Genomic DNA, 21,689 nt, shown 5'->3' with positions numbered 1-21,689 from the left:
ACATGTCATCCTTTTGCCTCTTCTTTGCTTTTCTCTCGAAGTATGCTCTTTGGAAGGCTGTAGAGGCAAATATGCGCCTTAGTTTTCATATCCAGAAGTCTTTTGATGCAGACAATCCCAACAACTCAACGAGGTGGTGCCGTGCAACCATGCTGATGCTTTGATGATCACTTGATATTTAGCACATATGTGCTCAAAACATTTACTTTCTGCGACAGGAGGGAATGGAAGCTAAAGATTGCCTAATTTAAACTTTAGAACTTATTCGATAAAAATAACACTGCAGACGTGCGTTTGCAAACGTATCCTTTTACCTTTTAAGGAAAGTTTGCGAATCCCGTTCACAGCATGCATACTCTCCAAAGCCATCGTGTTTGATTCATCCTCTTAATAAGAAACTTCCTCTCTTCAGGGAGAACACGAAGCTTTTCTTAATGAATCTTGTGATGAATAATGGCTGTTTGAGATGAGATGAACAAACATCTGGCGTGATAATAATGATGAGACTAAATAATTTCAAAGCATAAGGGAGGCTTTATCTGTCTATACCATGCAATGTGTTGTGTGAATCCATGGTGTCCAGACAAACCTCCGGAAAGCATCGGAGCGTTGAAATCAAAGCGGAAATAAGAGGCCAAGTGCAGGTAACACCTTGTGTTTCCTCCACTCCTGCCCAGCTGCTGCTGCGTTTATTATGACGCTTTAGGATTAACGGAGGAAATGAGGAGTCAACATAAAATCCCAATATCATTGAAGTAGCACAGACGGTGCAGAAATGTAGATCACCTAAAGTCTTCTTAGAATTGACCAGATACAATAGGCTACTAGCTTTATTATTTTTACACACATAAATGTAATCGTTCTTTTGCAATATAGTAATTGGACCTTTCCTCCATGTTTGCAACACCATTTTACCCACTTTTAAAGACGAGCTCTATTTTTTATTTTGAAGGCTTATGAAATATATATTTGTTTACTTTAATGTAATATTGGTTTTTCTTCTTGATTATGGACGTCTCTCCTTGTGGTGGTTTTAGTTTCATGAAGCTAAATTATTTAACACTCCTGGTGCATCTCTAGCCTGGCTGCTTTGTATCCGCTCAGTTAGAGAATAGGTGAATAAACTGTAGGCTGGGAAAGCAAATACTTAATACAAATACATTTAAACATTATTCAATCAATTATTTATTGGGTTCTTAACATGTTTTACAAAGTTTTTTTATAATTAAAGGTAGATTAGGAGAATTTAAAAACTAAGACCAAAACGGAATTGTATTGTTTAGACACAGGACAAATATGAACAAAGCCATGCATTTTCTTCAATAAACAATTGATTCTAAATAGTTCAATATGTAATTATTTTTAATCAAAACGAACATATAGATAAATATAGAAGGTAAAACATTTCATCTGGGTGAGTTTTGAAGTGTAGTCTAACAAACAATATCGCAACGAAAACCCCGTGTTACCAACAGGCTTTCGATTGCATTTTGTCCCTGTAATAAAATGCAAATTGCCAGCAAGCTGCTTATTAATTTCATTATTTTTTTCTAGATTTAAGTCCAAGCTGAAAAGGGCTTTTCCCTTCAATTGTTTCTTGTGTTTTTCTGAATGAAACAAAGTTGCTTCAAAACGCAGCCTTTTTACTCAGGGTGTTTATAGCTCTATTTAGGCGCATGTAGTCTTTAGAAAATCCCGGATGTGTCCCCCAAGTAACAGCTATTCTGCACCATTATGTGTGTGTGTACTTTTACCACAGGGCTGACATAACCAATAAACTTTAGTGTACCTGTTGTAAACTTTATTGGCGGTGTAAAGGCTCGGCTTGGATGGTTCTGCATCTTTTGTCTGTGTGTGCCGAGGCTCAGTGTGGAGATCACGGCCTGCAAGGATAAGATGCAACGCTCATCCGAGTAGGTAACTCAAATCTTTTTTAATATTTGGATGTAGGACATTTATTTTATGAGTTACGCAGACTAAATGTCATTTCGTTTTATTTTTTAAACTAAAAGCTCCTGCTCTAGTGGATTTATAAGACAACAACTGCGCTTAAATTAAATTATTTCTCCTCTATTGTTCTTTTCATCTGGAATCTTCTTTCTTTTCTATTTTCTAATAAACGTATTTCATTGCAATATATTTGTTGAAGGTGAAAACATTTGCTTGTAAACCCTGTGGCCGCCTTATGTTGTCCTTGTTTCTAAAATGTACAAATGTACGTATTTTGTCCTTGTCGGTGGGTGTGACTCTTTGATCCTGTTACAGTGTATGTTGTTTTCAGAAGGTTGGAAGCTGCTGTTATGGGTGTGTGTGTGTGTGTGTGTGTGTGTGTGTGTGTGTGTGTGTGTGTGTGTGTGTGTGTGTGTGTGTGTGTGTGTGTGTGTGTGTGTGTGTGTGTGTGTGTTCTCTGCAGGCTTACAATCCCTACCTTTCTTGCTTTTCAAGTTTAAAATGATAATACCCTGCAGCCACTCACATTGACATATATACTCTTCATTTCATCACGCATGTAGCTCGGGCATGTAGTTCATGTTTGATGTGAAGAGGGTAACATGATATCTGCTTTCTGACATATCCATCCTGAGAGTCACTCAGGTACACAGAGGCCCTGATAGGAAAGTGTAGTTTAGCTAATTGAAGTTTAATCAGACATCTCCAGCATGCTCCTCTCTCTCTCTCTCTTTTCCTGTCTTCCCTCCCTCTGATTGTTTCTCACACACTTTATTTCCCATTTCCCTTTGGATAGGTACACTATGGCATACTGCTTGTCCACCAGGGGAACTGTCAGATTTTGTTGACGCACGTCTGATATGTGACTTATGGGAAATCTCAGCATCGTGCTATAGTGTGTGGCCATTTTTAGTTTTGTGCAATCGAAAAAAAGAAAGGGGAAGAGATGGGTGCAAACATTCCTGGTTGTTAAAGGGAGAAATTTACAGCTGAGTAATAAAAGTTTACGACTGAATCCTTTCTGCGATTGGCTGCAGCGAGCCACGTGGCCCACGCTCTATGAACATGAACTTTATGCTGTTGTCTATTCTCTGGTCCTTCCCTTGTATCAGCAGCAGACTAAGCTGGGGCGTAGAAACGTCTTTTTTTCTTTATTCTCATATATAATCACTGCACAGACATTTTGGCGCTGATTCGTGTGATATTCATCCGTTCTCCGACTTCCTGACAGAGGGATCTTCGGGACAGTCACCGCCTCTCCAGCCGCTGCGTTTATCCCCCCCGGAGGCAATAAAGCCGCGACTGGGAAGGAAAAAAGGAGCCATCCTAGAAAAGACTTTTACCGGCAAACAGACAGCCTGCCTCCACGGGCTTCTTATCGCCAGGGTGTGAAGACAGTACGCGGGAGATGTGCACTCTGTTGATATTTCCCTCTCGCCATCGTGACCCCTCAGCTGCTCTGTTGGACCACAGCGAAGCCACAAACTACGGCGAGCCTATCTGGGGTAAGATTACACATATCTCTATCACTCTTTCTTAATGTTTTCATGTTGTGTTTGGCAATCCGCCGGTGTTGGCCGGGTTGAAATTATGAATGATGCAGAAGAGTGAGTGAGATGTCTATTCTGTGTAGTTGTGACCTGACCTGTAGCCTGGGAGGCTGCTGATGCCCACGGCAATTTGCATTGTGCTTTACTGGCTGATGTGGAAGCACCTGAATGTGTGTACTGGCCGCTTAAGCCTACATTAGCGAGGCATTTAAGAGATGCTGTGCCAATGTGTGGTGATGAATTGCCTAATGATAGTAAACTTTGTCATCACTCACAGGCCCTGCTGACCATGCAGTGACAAATTGCAGTCAATTGCTCTTATTAGATCTGGTTCCCATAGTTGTTGTCACTTGTTGTATTTAGTCTGTGCCAAGGGCCTGGGTATAACATGCATTTTTACGCACGCACATGCACGCAGACACACATATACACTGAAACACAGATCCCGCCAGTGCCCCCTAGCGATCAGAAGCGTGGCATGTGGAAGTGGGCGGATGTTGAGGCTTGTTGTTTATGGCTGCTGGTTTTCGGCGGCGTTTCACTGCGGATGTCAGCTGACCAGCTGTTACAATTCTGCCACCGAGGAGGGTTCCTGTGTCTGATTTGTGGTTGTCACCTCGAAGTATGAGAGATTGGTCTGCTCTATGGTTTTGTTCTGATATAACGAGGTACAGCGATGTGTTATTAGATGCTGTGACATAACCACTGACGACATTATGATGAACACCATGATATTTTATTCCACCTTTGCATAAAAGCATCACAAATATCATCTTCATTATCATCCAAACCACCAGCAATAACGACACACATTTTAACATTAGTGGACAGGGACAGGGTCGTATCATTGAACAGCATACTGTAGTACACCAAATCAGATTATGTTGAAATGCACTGCAGTTCGTCGATTTATTTTTTGACTGAAAGAAATGTTATTAAAAATGTCAAATGTTTTTCTAAATGCTATGGGCATATGGAAAATAACACAGATCAAGATGAAACCCATTTTCATTCCTGTTTTTGTGTTCCTTTGTGTGTGTACCTGTGTGTGTGTGTGTGTGTGTGTGTGTGTGTGTGTGTGTGTGTGTGTGTGTATGTGTGTGTGTGTGTGTGTGTGTGTGTGTGTGTGTGTGTGTGTGTGTGTGTGTGTGGTGTGTGTGTGTGTGTGTGTGTGTGTGTGTGTGTGTGTGTGTGTGTGTGTGTGTGTGTGGGGGGGGGGGGGGGGGGGTGTGTACCCCCCACACACACAATATAAGATACAACAATGTGTTAAAGATATATTAATATAGAAGGCAAGGGATACTTAATTGTCCTTTTACCCCATAACAAAGTAACGTACTAATTGCAGAAGTATCCAATGGCATCTTAAATACCGCACCGCCATGTGTGTGTGTGTGTGTGTGTGTGTGTGTGTGTGTGTGTGTGTGTGTGTGTGTGTGTGTGTGTGTGTGTGTGTGTGTGTGTTTATATGTGGCAGTAGAGCATTTTTGTGTGCATTTGAAGTTGAAAGCGTTTGTTTTTTCAAAGCTCAGCTTGCTGAAAAGCTCCCTCTGTGTTTTATTATTGTCTGTGCAGAAACCAAATATTTTTAGTGTCGTAAAGTGATTTCATGCGTCTGTGTCCCCTGCTGAAGCTCAACAGTCTCTGCGTTTCAATGTTGTAAAACACACTCATTGGCAAGCCTCGTTCTGGAAGCCTTTAAAGTCTTATAACCTACTGTTACAAACGTTGTTTGCTTTTCTTTTATGAAACATTGCTGTTGCAATGGATCGTGTCGCTGCTGCCCAATATGCCTGCAGAGAGAAAAAGAGAGATGTAGAGAAACAAAGAAAGGGAGAGAGAGAGTCCATTTTATACATGACATTTGGGTTGTTAGGTAAATCTTAGTTTAAATATAAGAGGGGAAAACCACAGACTATTGTTTTGCCCTGCAGCGTTTTAAAAACCAGAGATAGCTTCGCATAAAACTCCATGAAGTCATGAATCTGTCCGCATCACCACATTTAGAACCTCACTTACAAATCCCGACAGGGCAAATTTTTTGCCTTCTAATGGTCATAATTTATGATGTGTGGATCAACATGCGCTCATTGGGCAACAGCTTCCTGAGTGCTTAACGAGCATAAAGTCGAACACTTCCGGACATTAATTGGGCTAGCCAGCGATGGTAAAGTGCTTATAGAGGGCTTTACATTGTTAGTATGTGAATTACTCCTTATTAGTAAGGTTAGAAGCGGGGGAGAGGAAAAAGCATCAGGGGCAGACCACGCTTTGCCTTCCTTGCTGTGTTTTTAATCATGGCCGATAATGTAGAAATTTTACAGGTCCCATATAACTAATTCTGAGTGATGTTGTGCTGTGGGATATTGATGTATAAGAATGCAAAAGAGAAGTTAGAGGTTCATGGACGTGGATGGGCCCTGTTGTGTTGTATGGGGAGCAGGCTGATAAAGTGAGGCCTTCAGCTGAATAACCAATTAAGAGCCACGTTAAAACCAATCCAGCATGATAGTAGTCGAATATCCCTTAAAGATATAACAATAATAATATAAATGATTATAATATTCATAATAATAGCACTGTTGCGGATGATCTATTTCCATCATGCGTATAGCCTTCCTTGCGCATTCACCGTGGATAACTACTACAAATGAAGAGGATACACTATTCATTATTGAATTATTAATTCCAATTAATAATATCCATGGTTAGTACTTAGTACCAGGCTATTGTTAATATTTTATATTTTTTGTCTCAGTCCTTCTTAGTACTTTCGTTCATCGCCGCTCTTAATATCCTTTTAAAGATGGTGGAAACGTGGACCAAACGGCTCCTTTCCTTCCTGCATCAAAAGCCGTGCATGTGATTTGCCTCACGGGCCGCAATAAAACACTAAAACACGAGGGGAAGAATGACCTTTCTAATTCTGCACACTGCCACAGCCTCTGCTGCATTCCTGCCTCTCGGTCCACACATTGGCTTTAGTGTTCAGCCTTTATTTACAACCTAAACTTTATGGACCAGTGGGACTGTGAATAACAATTAGGGAAGATCTGTGTTCTGAAATCCAAATATTTTCTATATATAGTTTAGATAAAGCTTTTAACAGATATATTAATTAAAAAAGTAAACGCGTTTTATATTGATTAAATTACACCAATTGCTTAGTAACGACAACAGAAAGTGTTATAATAAACCAAATAATACATCATCGTGTTCTCATGCTGTTTCTGGCGCAGTGAGTATGACAAATCAAGAAAGTAACACTGACTGCCATTCATCAAATGAATCACATTCTGAGCTTCATTTGAATTGTGGACAATTAAATTCGAATTTACTTCTTCAAAATAGTGAAAACTTTTTTTTATTTTCTGTAAATTGTTGTTTGGTAACATTTAGCAACACTGTGGGTTAAAAGTGCATTTAGACAAATTGGGTCCCCCAGAAGTTTTCTCTGCCATGTATAAGTGTGCGTCCCATCTTAAACTGATTCGTTACTTGTTATAAAAGGGAGGATGAAAAAAATAATGCCAGGAAAGAAACTTTAGTGCTTTATTTGTCTACAATGTGTGCGACGAGGATGTCACATATGGCCACGAATAAGGTGAAGGGAGACTTTTATTGCACCAGCTACTTCCTTCTCTTTGTTCTTGTCTCTTTTATGGGCTATTCAGGATCCCAAACAACAGACCAAACAGTGTTGCACGTTTAGGTTGCAAGTATTCACCCTATTGAAGAAATCAATGATGTGGACCAATAGACTGCTGCGTTTGAACAGACATTATTCAATAACTGTATTGATTATTTTTATTGTTATCTATTATTGCCTGTTGCGGAAAAACCAAGATAATGTGAATGCTATTGTTTTAAATTAATATGTGGAGCTGGATTGTTTTATCCTGTCTAAACACGCTTGTTTTATTTTTTTAAATGCCGATGGTGGAAACCTGCGTTTTTATTAGGTGTACACAAAGTAATTTAATTATATTGAACCCAAAAACAGAGTGGTTGAAGCTGGTCTCTTTTATATTATTAATGTGGAATTTTACACATTTCGAGGTAGCAAATTTCTCTATGTCAGGCGTCTTGTTAAATTTTTGCAGAACACCTCTGAAGTCATTTTGTAACCCATAATTTGCTACTGAGATAATTATCGGTTCCCCTTCCCCCTGTGTGTGTCTGAGGAATGTCGAAGTATGATCAGAACAGTGGAAAAAGACTGGAACATGCATAAGTATTTTAACACGTTGCATTTTACTCCTATTTTGATGCGTAACAAGGAAAGGATCATGTATTGTTATGAGTTAAAGAGACTGTACCTGAGGGCTATCGCCGGGCACAGTTGTTTTGACGTTTGCTGGACAGTCGCATAACTGATTAGATTTTCAAAATGCAAAAAATATCTTCTGAAACGCAGTTCTTTAATAGTAAGTCGGACCTACACACGCTGTTTGCCTTTACTCTATGCCTCCACGTGCGTTCATTTCTGGATCTGGGAGATTGCTGCTCGTGTTGCAGGGCTTTGCTGCAGAGATAGTTGTTGGTGTGCTGTGGAACGTCACTTGTTTTATTGCCTTCACAGAAGAGAGACCATAAACGCATTCTTACCACCTACACCCTCCCCCAGTTCACTGCAAAAGCATTGAAATTGCTCACATGCCAGATAATACATACGGAAACATTAACAATGTTAGAAACTCGTCGATATGACCGAGATAAACAATAAATGCCAATATTAATTTCAGTATCCACACAAAGCCGGTCCGTCCTGCTGGATGAGGGCATGTAGATATTGCAGCCCATCGCTGCAATGGTGTTGTGAAATTAAAACAGAATTGTTGTTCACACACACACACACACACACACACACACACACACACACACACACACACACACACACACACACACACACACACACACACACACACACACACACACGCACACACGCACACACACACACACGCACACACACACACACACACACACACACACACACACACACACACACACACACACACACACACACACACACACACACACACACACACACACACACACACACACACACACACTCACACTCACACTACATCTATACCAGAAATCTCGAAAATTCAAAATCGCAGGGAAGGGTTTTGACTTATATTTGAGTAAATGTGTGTAATTGCTGATTTTCTGAAATAAACTCTTTAACACACCGTTGGAGTTGTGCTCACATGTGTTTTTATGCAAATGTTGTGCCTTGCTTTGAATGTGATCACTGTAGGCTACTGAATTACATTGCCCACATTTAGCATATTCTTCCTCCTCAAATATCATATATTCTTAAACTTCAAGTCAAACATTTCTCATCCAAGTGTCAATCCAACTCTAAGTTGTGTTTATCGGCATTTAGCACTAATGTTCAAGCTCTGAGCTAAAAGCTACAGTTTCTCCTTAACTCCTGCCTCTCAATTGGTTGAGAACGGTCAGCTGACGTTGTCATATTGTCTCTCACCGAGCCAAGCCTCGGCTATAACACTCGGGTTTGTGCGTCTTAACCGGAGATTGGAAATTAATAATATAGAATCCTCAAACTAGTCCACGTCCAGTTAGAGAAGAAGAAAGTCGAGGGGGGAAAAGAAGACATTGGAGAAAGGTGTGGTTGGTTGACATAGACGGGAAGGAGATTTACTGAGAAGGAGATTGAAAAGCGACCGATAAAGAAGTGGGGAGAGTTGGAGAGAGGGATACAGGCAAGGTATGAATTCTTATTTCGCAAACCCTTCGCTCTCCTGCCATTTATCCGGTGGTCAAGATGTTTTGCCTAACGTACCCCTGAACTCCACCACCTATGACACAGTCAGACATTTTTCGTCGTACGGTGCTGCTGTGACCCAGAATCGGATATATGCACCTTTCTACTCTCCTCAAGACAATGTCGTTTTTGGCTCTGGCAGGGCACAATATGAATATGGATCAAACGTGTTTCTTCAAGACAAGGACGTGCTCCCTAGTTGCCGGCAAACAAACATGGGACTCAATTCACAAAGCCACATTGCTCAAGAGTATAGTTTGGATCAAGGAAGAGCAGGAGCGCAGGATCAGAAAACCAACATCCCGATCTACCCGTGGATGCAGCGAATGAACTCACACAGCGGTGAGTTTTACTACGACAAATAAATTAAGGAAATGGGCCAGTTTTACGATATGTCTTACCAAGAGAGTAAGTTACTTTTTATGGCCCCATAAAACATTACTGTATCCCCTAGACTTGTAGATGGGCCTTTACATGTGCAAACAAACAGCTTTCATATTAAGAGAGATATAGTAGCTATAATCAGTAGCGTGAGACAGAGAGAATACATTATGATGCTTTCATTATTTTAGATAATAAAGCAAAGATGCCCTTTGGGATAGGATTTCTCTATCAGTTAAAATGTGTTTGGCTTTCTTAGTGGATTTGAATAACAATTACGATGATAAAAATGAGATAAAACGTATTCCTAACTGCATTAAAGTATTATTAGATCACAGACAGAAGCATGCCTTTTTTATTTAAAATGTTCTTAACTTTATAAACAATTAAATCAGTGAATTCACTTTGTATTTCAGCAGGAGTGGGCTACGGGACAGACAGACGCAGAGGACGTCAAATATACTCTCGTTACCAAACACTTGAGCTGGAGAAGGAGTTCCATTTCAACCGCTACCTGACCCGGCGCAGACGCATCGAAATCGCCAATGCGCTTTGTTTAACAGAGCGGCAGATCAAAATCTGGTTTCAGAACCGACGCATGAAATGGAAGAAAGAGAGCAACCTGACATCCACGGTGACTGGAAGTGAACAGACAGCAGCCTCTCCGGAAGAGGAACGCAGTGGCGCAATTGAAGAAGAAAAGGATGAGGACAAGAAGAAAGAATAGTTTTTTTAAAAAGATGATGGGAAAGAACACCTGATGACCATTAAAACCCAACATAACTACCTAAAAAAAAATCGACATGGACTTGAGAGCGACTTCACTGCATGATGGCTAGCCCGCAGCTCTCCCACTTATATCCCATGCTGACCACAAGAGTGTTGAGCCTTAGATATCAAGATTATTTCAGCCATATATGGCCCCCTTTGACATTTGGAGCGCTGATTTTTTTATTGCAATGTCTCACTTGTATTGTGAAAATAAAAAGAAGTGTTCATTTATACGTTGTTTCTCATGCCAGTAAAATCTATGTATTTATCCCCCAACACCCTATCCATCACTGTGAACTCTTTGATCACCTCATAAAATACAGTGTTGGTCAGACTTAACTCAATGTTGTACATGCACATTCCACGGAAGCAAAGCAAAGGACCGGACGGACACTTTATTTGATCCTAGTATAACTAGTACTTGAATCATCTGCAGAAAAGTGTCCTGCATAAACATGAAAGTTGCACGGATATAGACTACAGTCCACACACAACTGAAATGCCTGTATATAATCAAAGTAACAGTATACTATGTAAATCCAATGAGGACTGCATTTAGCCGCTTTGATAGACGCTGCATAACATAAAACTGCGCTTATCCCTCTTTTGTTTGATAATTGACACAGTAGGCTTTCATTGTGAGATAGATTTGTACACTAGTAATTCTTCACATTTGTTTGGGAGTTACGAATTCATGTTTTGTCATAACTGTGTATCATGCAATAAAATATTTGTAAAAACTTAAACATTGTCTTGTGATTCTGAACATTGCACTTCAGATGACCGCATATATAAAGACTCCCTATGCACCAAACTCAGAGCGTGAATCTGGTTTGTTATTACATTTTAATATCATCATTACCTTTATGGGGAATTGAGGCTGTTAAGGCAATTGGGAAACAAATAAGCTAATTAAGTGATTTTTAAGCAAATGCTGGCCTCTTTAATATGAAAAATTCAGGTTAATTGGCTAATAGGAGCCCGGGAATGAGCTATGTTCCAATATCTCAACATTTTTCTAGTTGTGTTCCTATAACAGAACTTCCAGACACGTAAAATGTTCACTTCCACATGCGTAAATATATTTCTACCAAATGAGCACTTTAAAGTGTAATCGTCATTATTATTATTTGTATTATTGTTGTAATTGTTCTTATTAGTATGATATGGGGCTGTTGGTGCACTCGCAGTGTGTCAGGACAGAGATCTCTGGCCGGTTCTGACCGTCCTGCCCCATACCAGACGCCAGATGACGCTCTTGTCTTACTGTCCTGCCCTTTTTGCGCTAAAGATCCCTGCCTGGTCCTCAACAACAGCTCAAAGTTTACCGGACACGTTTCTGCTATTCATCAATATCCCCATTGAGTATCAAAGCCAATTTATGACTGGCCAACATGTGCACGTGATCCCATACAAATACCCCATATTTGGGCAGCGCACGTCGGATCAAGAATTAAAAAAAAGATACCAAAGCCTACTCCACCTATAAATCGTGGATTATTTTTTAAGGGAAGACAGCTCTGAATTTTCCAAAAGCGGCCACAAAGAAACGCAATGATCAACAAAAACAGGGAAATAACCACAACTTGCATCCCGCAGCTATCGCTAGTTTAGAAAAAGAAATTGTCGGTGATAGTTTGAAAAAAATGAGCTCTTATGTTGACAGCTGCAATCTCAGGCAAACAAGCGAGACAACTTCTCCTAACACTATGTTTAGTTTCGATCTTTCCGGGCGCCCGTCCAGCCACTATGAGGGTGTTAATGTGAACGGGATATTCACTTGTCCCGTCCCCACGACCTCTGTTGAACGGGAGGAGATGAAAACTAGCCTGCGTGGCATTACGGATACTCCTCTCCCGTCAGGACCACAGATAACCATGGTCTCCAGCAGCTCTTCCATGGACTCAAGCGGGCTGAACTACGGCAGCAGCACTCTGCTTGGACGAGGGGTGGACAGAGACCCGGAAAGGAGCGCAAAATCCGTCGGCAACAAGAACCACGACAGCGAGAGAAACGCGGAGAACACGCAAACGGTGAAACGACACACAAATGTGAACCAGCGTCAGGACAGTGAGCAGCGGCCACAGATTTATCCATGGATGACAAAACTGCACATGAGCCACGGTAAAGTTTGCCTATTTTCTAAAGTGCGACTAAGATGCTTTCCCTTATTCACTCTTTACGCTGCAACACTTCTTTTCGCCCAATCCAGTTTCCCTCTTGAGTTTTATAGGCCAAACGCAGGAAATAATAAAAACTCGCGGTCATAAATTTTATGACAAAGGCATCCATTGCTCGTAAACCTGCTCTGTTACGGTGGAGAGGTGATCTGTGGGCTGATTTATGGAGGTATAATTGGATAAGAGAACAAAACTGATAAAGCTATGAAATAATATTCACAAATTCAGCTCCAAGTATTAGTTTTTGCCCTGCTGAGTTTATATTATTAGTTAATGTTTTACACTATCAGACTCACTGTGTGTGTGTGTGTGTGTGTGTGTGTGTGTGTGGGGGGGGGGGGGGGGGGATGCTTTAGCCTTAAATTGAACTCTGGGAAACACCAATGCCCTGACCCAATCATGAACTTTTCACCTCTAAAAAATTTGAATATGCGTGCTTCTTGTCCATGCCTTGGAGCCACTGCTTGACAATGTATGCTGCAGATGGACAGTGAACACATTAGCTGCGAAAAGAAGCTACTTTTGTTTTGTGCTCCACATGCAAACATCCTGGAGCACACAGCGTGGACGTACAAAAATATACAAGTCCATTTGCAGAACAAGACCTGTTGCTTTACTTAGCACGCTGAACAAGTCTATAAATAGGGAACCATATCTGGAAACCATCAGATTTCATTTTCTAATCCCACTTCTTTAGATATTACACATCTGTTTTTCCTCCCACGATGTTATACTCCTGCTGCGTATTAGGCCGAGGCCAGTGTTTACAGGGAGGCCAGCACATTATTAGTTATCCTGTCTTACATAAAAAAAACATAACATTTCTTAAGTCTAATATATATATATATATTTTACTGTGTTAATGCCAAGAAAGAAAAAGGGGCCTCCTTTCTTAAAACGGAGTTTATGTATTGCATCTTAACATCTTCATGAGGCTGACATACGCTTTTAATACACATGTCTACAGTGAGTCGATATCAGGTTAAATTATGCTAAATACATATATTGCATATTTTAAACAAGGGAAGGGGGTTTCGTCATAAATGAATAGATGTATGCTTGTAATGTTTTTTTCTATGGATAGTCAATCTTTTAAAAATAAATGTAATACTATAAGCCTGCTATTATATTTATTAAACAGTATAATGCTCCTAACTGATTTTAATACCACTTTAGAATCGGAGGGTAAACGCTCCAGGACCAGTTACACCCGCTACCAGACTCTGGAGCTGGAGAAAGAGTTTCACTTCAACCGGTACCTGAGCCGCCGCAGGCGCGTAGAGATCGCCCACACCCTGTGTCTAAACGAGAGGCAGATCAAAATCTGGTTCCAGAACAGACGTATGAAGTGGAAGAAGGACTCAAAGATCAAAGTGAAGGAGTAAAAAGTGCAGGAGAGACCCGGGTGCATGCAGCACGTTTTCAGCCCCACACTGCACAGTGCTGGAGTGCCGCCTGACCTCTGGATGAACTGCTAGGAGCAATGACATCATGACACCGCTCTGTGTGCTTCATCACCAATTATGTGTCACTTGCTGCAGTTTGGGACCTAATGTATTGAATATCACTCTCTTTGATCAATCGGTTTACATTTCTAAATTAATTTGCAGCCCATGCGATGATAACGTCACTTTGCTGCACGAAGGGGACAAGAGGTTGAGGGGAGCTGGGGTCCTTCACGCTGCAAGGCTGTGTGGTCTGCAGTGCACTGAAAGGCACAATGCTACTAATATATGTTTTTAATTAGGATAATAGTAGTGGAGGCTGGGCAAAGGCCTGTATCATTTCCAATATCATCATCATGTGATACAACTTTAAGGTCAGTGAATAAATATAGAAAGACACATATTTCTGGCTGCAATCTTTCCTAAATGATAAACAGATAGTTTATCTCCTGTAAAAATACTTTTTCTTTCTACTTTTGGAACTCACTCTCTACCATGTTGCAGTGGTTGAAGGTGAGATAATGTCCTGTGAGATAATATCGTTGTGAATGGGTTTCTGTGAAGGCATCTTCCCTGTTGTTTGTTATATCCTTGTGAATTTGAATCATTATGTGTTATTCAGTCACTGTGTGTGATAATATTGTGATGTGCAATGAAGCCATTTATTTTGCCCTCTGTAAACTTACGGTGCCTGGAATAACAGATGGCTCGATTGTCAATTGTAACCAATAAAGTCTCATCAAATTAAATTAAGTTTTCCTATCAGTATGCACTTTTGTCTCATTATTTTTCTCATATCGGAGATAGGTATTCGAATCACAAAGCTCGCATATATTTAAGGACTTGTGTGCTATAAGTCTACTGAATTTAACTACCATAAAAATTGTACCCTAAAAAAGGAGACTACGCTTTTTAAATATTATTTTTGTTTTATTCCACTAATCACGTTTTCTTTGCGTCAATTTCATTGATGACACACAAACGCGCTCTGAAGTTTAAGGCCCTCATAAAACTTTATTGCCCCTTTTTCCAGCACTCCACCACAGGCAGACTGCCGTTTCCTGTTTTGCCAGGGAAGGAAGGGACACTTGCCTGTGATAACACTAGCCCACGACATGGATGCAAAACTTTGGTTTCCTGTGGCCGCAGAAAAACGCGTCATCAATGCTGAGGCCATATGGCAACTTTATGATATCGCCATGCTCTTTAATTCTGGCATAATTACACTGAAGTTAAAACAACACTATAGTGACCTTGTATATCATGCTTTTGCCTGGTGTCTATATCCAACAGCTTTCGTCGAATTAGTAGTAGTATGACGCAGCATAGCCCAAGGTTGTGAGGTAATTTCTCTATAGTACTACTTAAAGAAAATAAAAATCAACTCACCTCTCAACTAATAGCTTCATTAAACTCCCTTGACGGTTATGAGAACCGGTCAGCACAGCGTCCACTTTCTCTGCGCTCTGTTGGGCCTAACCTATATGTGGACAATGTATTGAATCCCTTTTTGAATGTCTTTCTTTTTGGGTATTTTAAAGTTTACAAGGTTACACATGCCAATTGCCCCAAGCAGGGCCTGTGAATGGTGCGCAGGAAGCACGTGGTGTCATTTAAGTGGGTTTTATGGCCTGGAAGAGCTGACAAACCTTCGATATATACACATCATATATAATCTTAACTGTCCGGAATCGCAGCTGCTGGCATCCCCTTATCTGAGGAAGAAAGGGCTTTGTGGCAGTGAGGATGCAGTACCTTTCTCCGGACTGTGTAGTAGTCGGTGGTGCGGAGGACTGCGAGCTACTGCAGTAAGTTGCTTTTAACTTCGCTTTCACAGGCCTGCGACTGTGCCGTTATTTAAATGGGGGAAATACTGGGTACGTTTTATACCACTACCGTCAAAATTAACTGTATTAATTGATGGTGAATATGCATTTTATTATGTTATTATTTTTTTCTTTTAAATGTTGGTGAAACTGTTGTTTTGAGGCATTTTTAAGGAGATTTGTTGTCGCATATTTAGTCTGGAAGAAACGGGATTAATGCCGCTCATGGTTATTGTTTTGTAATGAGGATTATTGTTTTGGCAGAATCCTCTTTATATTTGTACATGGTTAGTTAAATTATTAAATGCAAAAAAGGATATTTTAATGCATCTAAAAAGTTTACAGTTTGTAAAATAACAAGCCACATATTTGAGAGCTGACCGAGGGAAATAAAAGTCAGACAGGACTATCAAACATCTTCATCAGCTTCACGGTCCACCCTCTCCTTCTCTCTCAGCATAGATTTACGGACACTTTTTTTTTACCAATGCACTTTTTGAGTAATTCTTGTTTTAATTCCTTTATTTTCAAGGGTGCAGATAGTGCAACCGAAACAGTTTATTTAAAATATAATGTGACTTTTGTTCCGTGTGTGATGCTAAAATGTTGTTCTAGTTGAAATACTGCACCATAAAAGCTATAAAGTATACGCTCCTTATTAAACTGCTTAATCTCACTGTGTCACCTTGAGGTTAGTGTTTGTCCTGGTGAGCATCTGTTGTTTTAGGGTCATGTCTGGGCCAACAGTCAGGTTTGATTCAAAGGCACTTTGCAGTGTAATTATGGCATGTTTAAACTCAGAAGCGTGTGAAACACACAGTGAGGATGTGAGTGTGACTATTGCATGTTTTACAAAAATGCACCTTTTTTTGCACAAGGAATATGTGTTCTCCCCCCGCATACCCCTTCTGACTTGTTGTCTTCTTTGCATACACTGATTTGATCAGTTTGGAGACTGATGAGGCGATGTGATTTTAATCTCTATAATCTTTCTGTTGCTCTATTGTACATTATTTACTTTTCAACATGTCTTATATACCTGTTCAGACGGGAAATACCTCAATTGTATTAATCAATGTGTGGAATTGCAAATTGCTCATGTTGGTATTACGTTAAGCTGGCAGAGCAAGGTGCAGCAGGTTCGACTCAAATGATGGGTGTCCAGGCTTCAGGTTCAGATGTTTTACAATCTGTAAACCCTGATTAACCTTATTTTCTTTATTGTTTAAACTAAAACAATAGGATAACTATTCAGTATGTTTTCAGGTATGCAGGATAATGAATTATACACCTCCAATAGGGGGCACTGTGTAACACTCTCCTGTGTGGGTGACTGTGGGGGTAATGTCCACGTAAAAGCATGGATTATTACTCTGTCCATTGCATCATTTTATGTTTATATTGCCCTATTTTTCGAGCAGTTGCGTTGTACTCTTTACTGTTATCAGAAGGAAACAATATTATCAAACTCCCAAACTAAAAGAATAATATAATATTTAGAGAGTTGTTTCCTTCAGAGCAACGTAAAATAGTATCTCTGCTACAACACATGGGAACAAATGTATTATGCGATATGAAACCTTAGAGGATGCAGGACCTTTTATTATAACCGAAGTTGTGTTTTTTCTAATGACTTTCAGTCCTTGCATCTTCAGAGGAAGCTTGAATCAAAGTGACTCTGGCCTAAAAAAAATGCACTTCAGTAAAAGTGTAACAGTCTAAACATCCGTTTTCACTGCTATGTTCTGTACTGCTGTATTCCTTTCTTTGACCTGTGGAGCTGACACTGTCATCATTCAATCCACAGAGGTCATTTCCGGGTAGGCACAGACTTCTCTTTGTCTCAGTCCAAAAAGGAACCATAAAGTCTCATTACATCGTTTTCCAACACAGCCTAAATGTATTTACAATGTGAAGACAAAGTCGTGATTTTTTTATGGACTGTGCGCAATAATTCAGCACCGTTGAAGTCCAGGGATTTCTATTCATAGAACATTGGCCCAAGGAAATACCAAAATGCTTGTAAATTTACTTTTACTGTCTGAATATGACCCGTTCTAAATTGTTCTGTCCTCGGTCCCAGTTCTGCACGAGCCCACACATGTCAAAGCTTTTCTAGGGCAGCCTCCCTTCAATTAGGCTAGATGACAGAGATCAGGCGCAGAGGGACAAAGTAACTGAAGCATCATTAAAATGAAATTATAACGAAACATAAAAAAAAATAGTTCGTTGTGTTTTCTCACTGCAAGGTGAACTTTAGTGAAGTTGTAGGGGAAATGTTCTGAGAATAAATATAGAGTTTGTGATTAGTTTATATCATCTGTTGCTCATGGTTTGATTTAAATAGCTTCTTTGTGAAATAGTACCTTTGTATGATATTGTGGCAATTTTAAATGTAGCAAAAACGAAATATGGACCACAATGCATTCATTCAGTTCAACGTTTTAAGCATGATTTATTTGACCTACTTGCTCAATTCATTCAGGAATGGACAATAGATATTCTAAATGTATTTGTTTAAATGTAAATATACATTTTAAAATGTGTTGAATGTTGGGCCCTTTGTCACACATTTAATTGTGCAGGTTGGATACAAAATTCATGTTCACAAAAAAAAGACTGCTCCTGATTTTCGTTTTCTTTTTTCTTTTTTTCAGGCAGTCCATCGGGTCAAATTGAATGCATGGGACCGTGGATTTATCAGTAAGTGTTTTCAATCTCCCCACGCCTTTCCACCTGGCTTTAGTCAAGAGAAGTGACACTTTGTGGAGGTTGTTATTTGCCTGACAAACAGCTGGATTAACCCCGGGTACTGGTGTCTGCACTCATAGCGAACTGGTTAGACTGCGGTTTTAAAAATCACATTGTTTTTACTTTTTTTGTTTTTATTTCAAACTCTAAAAATCGAATTACTGTCCTCCTGCAGAGTACTTTTGCTTTAATAGCCAGAGAAGCTGCACTCTAGTTGCACAGGTGAACTGGATTTAAGTCTGCAGTGTGATTCTAATGAACCACAGCATTGCTCTAATGAACTGCAAACCTACCCATGTTTTCTGTGAGCATCCGGTATCTGAAAGCACCTCTGCTCCCCTGGCGGCTGCTGTTAGAGGGTATTCATATCCAACTAGTCTCCAGTCTGTCTGCACTTCATTAAAACTTTTTATTTTAACTGGACGATCCAGTTTAACATTATTACACCTGGGGAGAGTAAAGGCTATTAGGTTAAGGGTTTGATTAAAAGCGCATCGTAACAATGTTCATCAGGGAGCAGATTATTGCACTGTCTGCATCCAGGTCAGTTGCTGCTGGGCCACCAAATTAAAAACGTGCCATACATGGACACAACCACGTCCTCCTCATAGTTTTGCACAGATTTATTTTGTTTACATATGAACATGTGTGAACAGGATAGTACTGCTGTTATTTTGCAAAGGGGAGAAAAACAGAGTTTAACAATTCCTCAGATGAACAAATGAAACATCAAATTAGTTCGCCTGAGGGCCCGAGTTTTTGTACTTCTACATTATAACTAGTTATTGAACTAGGTGCACGATCTGAAAGCCATTTGTGGGGAGAAAGAATTCATTGCTGTCCCCCCATCAATAATCCTTGGCAGTGAACTATTGGAATCAGTCAAACGCGAGGGGTGAAACGCAGGTCAGGCTGTCTAACTAATATTAAAATGCGTGCGCCGGAGCGAGCGAGAGGGAGTATGTGGTGTGCGTGCAGCTCCTTCACACTGACTGCTTGCACAACAAACTGCATGCATTTAGATGAGCATATGACAAACTCAAATTAACATGGGTTTGTTTTTTTGTGACAATGTTCGTTTGTTCACTGTTATATGGCTACAAATTATTTGCTCTTCAATTCAAGCAATCTATGAAATTGATACACACTCGGAGAAATATGTAGATTGAGATAATTTCTGACAGTGTTTGAAGCCCCTTGTGCATTTCCGCATGTAATCAATTCTATTGATTCACAATCTGAGCATGTTTGCTGTTTTTAATAACCCTGAAACAGGTCACATGTCTGATATCGCATTTTTCATCCGAGGCTTTTCTCATTAGCTTCCAGAGTGGCAGGAAGAAAGGTTACCGAGCGGTCAGTATGGTAATGGCAAGCAGAAGGAATGGTTGGGAACAATGGAAACTTATTTTTCATCTGTGCTGTCACGCCGTCCCTTTGTATCCGCCGTGTTTGTGACTGAATATTCATATATAGGAGCTACCTCAAAGGCAGAGGTTGAACGTTAAGAAAAGAGACCCCCTTGTCCCTTTTGCACACGACGCGCTTGTGTGTGCGTGTGCAGGCATATGCGTTTTTGTTGTATGGGGCAACACATGTTAAAATCACATTTTATTGGACAGAAAAGCACCATTCATATGATTTCTTTTATAAACAACATCTCATGTGCAGTATTTCTCGCAGCCTGAATATTTCTTCTTACACTACTTTTTTCAGACCTACCCTGCTTGCATAGAGGTTTGCCTGAGAGATCTCCTTTGCAGTGTGTACCCTAAAACACATTAGTTGTCTATATGTACCCTGTAGAACCGAATTTGTGTGAAGTACAAACAATCGCAAATACGTCTCTACAGGAATACATGGGCAACTGAAATACCACGCCATGGACTCTTCTGCTTCTGCTCCTCTTCACGTCTCTTCTGGCTTCCCTGCTATTGAAAACACAAGCATCATACAAATACCGCCTATATCCAGGCACTAGCAATGCAATAACATTGTCACAAAGTGTATTCATAGTCCAGACAGCCGTAGATTGCGTAGGTAGGCCACAGAGAGCAAACCCATGCAGTGTGCGGCTACTGTCTCAGACCCTGTAAAACACGTTAGGAACCAGGGGTCGTTTAAAAGTGACTGATTTACGGCTTTTATTGCTCTATAAAACGCCTCTAACATCCTCGCTAGGGGTAATAGAAATGTCGTGTGCATTCTGTACAAACAGGACAGCCAGAAATGTCATTTCACGTCTCGTTTTTAACCATATTATGAAGTTATTGCTGTGAAAATAGATACATCGGTTAACTGGCAATTTACAGCTTTTGACCCATAGAGTAAGTGTTACTTCTGCTCAGGCTTAATGTTTCTCCAAGTGGGAGCCTATGACTTTCTTTATTATTATTATTATTATTATTATTATTATTATTATTATTATTATTATTATTATTATTATTATTATTATTGTTATTATTGTTATTATTATTATTATTATCATTATTATTTGTATTATTGTTATTATTATTAATGTAATAATAATAATAATTATTATTATCATTATTATCATTATCTTTTCCTTGTTATTTTTGCTGCTGACGCGCAAACATCCACAATAACATTTTTATAAAAAGCACTACAAATATATTATAACCTAGATGTTGTTGGGAGGCTGCTAATCTATTAAAGGGAGTTAACCTTTCTCTCTTCAACCACAGCTGACTCTGAGATAAGAATGGGAAGCACAGCACATGAAAAGTTTACACAGCCAGGCAGCATCAGTTTACATTTACCAGCAGACCTCCAGTAATGTGGTCAGGGCTTCAGCCAGGAATAGCATGTAACATTTGAAGGCAGCAAGACTCAGATATTATGCTAATTTTCTAATCGTTTTTTCCCTCTTTTTACAAAGTTGAAATAAGTAGGACTATAGTTTAAAGAAAACTACAGAGTAAACCAATCAGTTGCTTGTATTTCTGTATGGCATTTTTTCAAATACTTCCTCTCAGCACTTTCTTTCAGATAATATGGGTTGTAGCAGGTCCACACACAGC

General features: G+C 39.9%; 2 protein-coding genes across 3 annotated transcripts; both read left to right on the top strand.

Annotated features, from left to right (window-relative positions):
• The first annotated feature begins 9,032 nt into the window (after positions 1-9,032).
• On the top strand, positions 9,033-10,677 carry hoxc6a (homeobox C6a). 2 transcript variants are annotated; one of them, XM_079677399.1, is made up of 2 exons: positions 9,033-9,636; positions 10,095-10,677. In XM_079677399.1, exons 1-2 carry the CDS (start codon positions 9,240-9,242, stop codon positions 10,400-10,402), a joined length of 705 nt encoding a protein of 234 aa, XP_079533525.1. In that variant the 5' UTR covers positions 9,033-9,239; the 3' UTR covers positions 10,403-10,677. The 2 variants fall into 2 exon arrangements, with proteins under 2 accessions (XP_079533525.1, XP_079533524.1); XM_079677398.1 differs by having other exon boundaries at positions 10,092-10,677.
• Positions 10,678-11,944: 1,267 nt separating this feature from the next.
• On the top strand, positions 11,945-14,836 carry hoxc5a (homeobox C5a). Its single transcript, XM_079673460.1, has 2 exons — positions 11,945-12,570; positions 13,803-14,836. Exons 1-2 carry the CDS (start codon positions 12,093-12,095, stop codon positions 14,009-14,011), a joined length of 687 nt encoding a protein of 228 aa, XP_079529586.1. The 5' UTR covers positions 11,945-12,092; the 3' UTR covers positions 14,012-14,836.
• The last annotated feature ends 6,853 nt before the right edge of the window (positions 14,837-21,689 follow it).

The sequence above is a fragment of the Notothenia rossii genome (assembly GCF_949606895.1).
Source record: "Notothenia rossii genome assembly, chromosome: 4".
Classification (NCBI taxonomy): domain Eukaryota; kingdom Metazoa; phylum Chordata; class Actinopteri; order Perciformes; family Nototheniidae; genus Notothenia; species Notothenia rossii.
The sequence above is the reverse complement of the archived record's forward strand: the minus strand, read 5'-3'. Positions and strand labels throughout refer to the sequence as shown.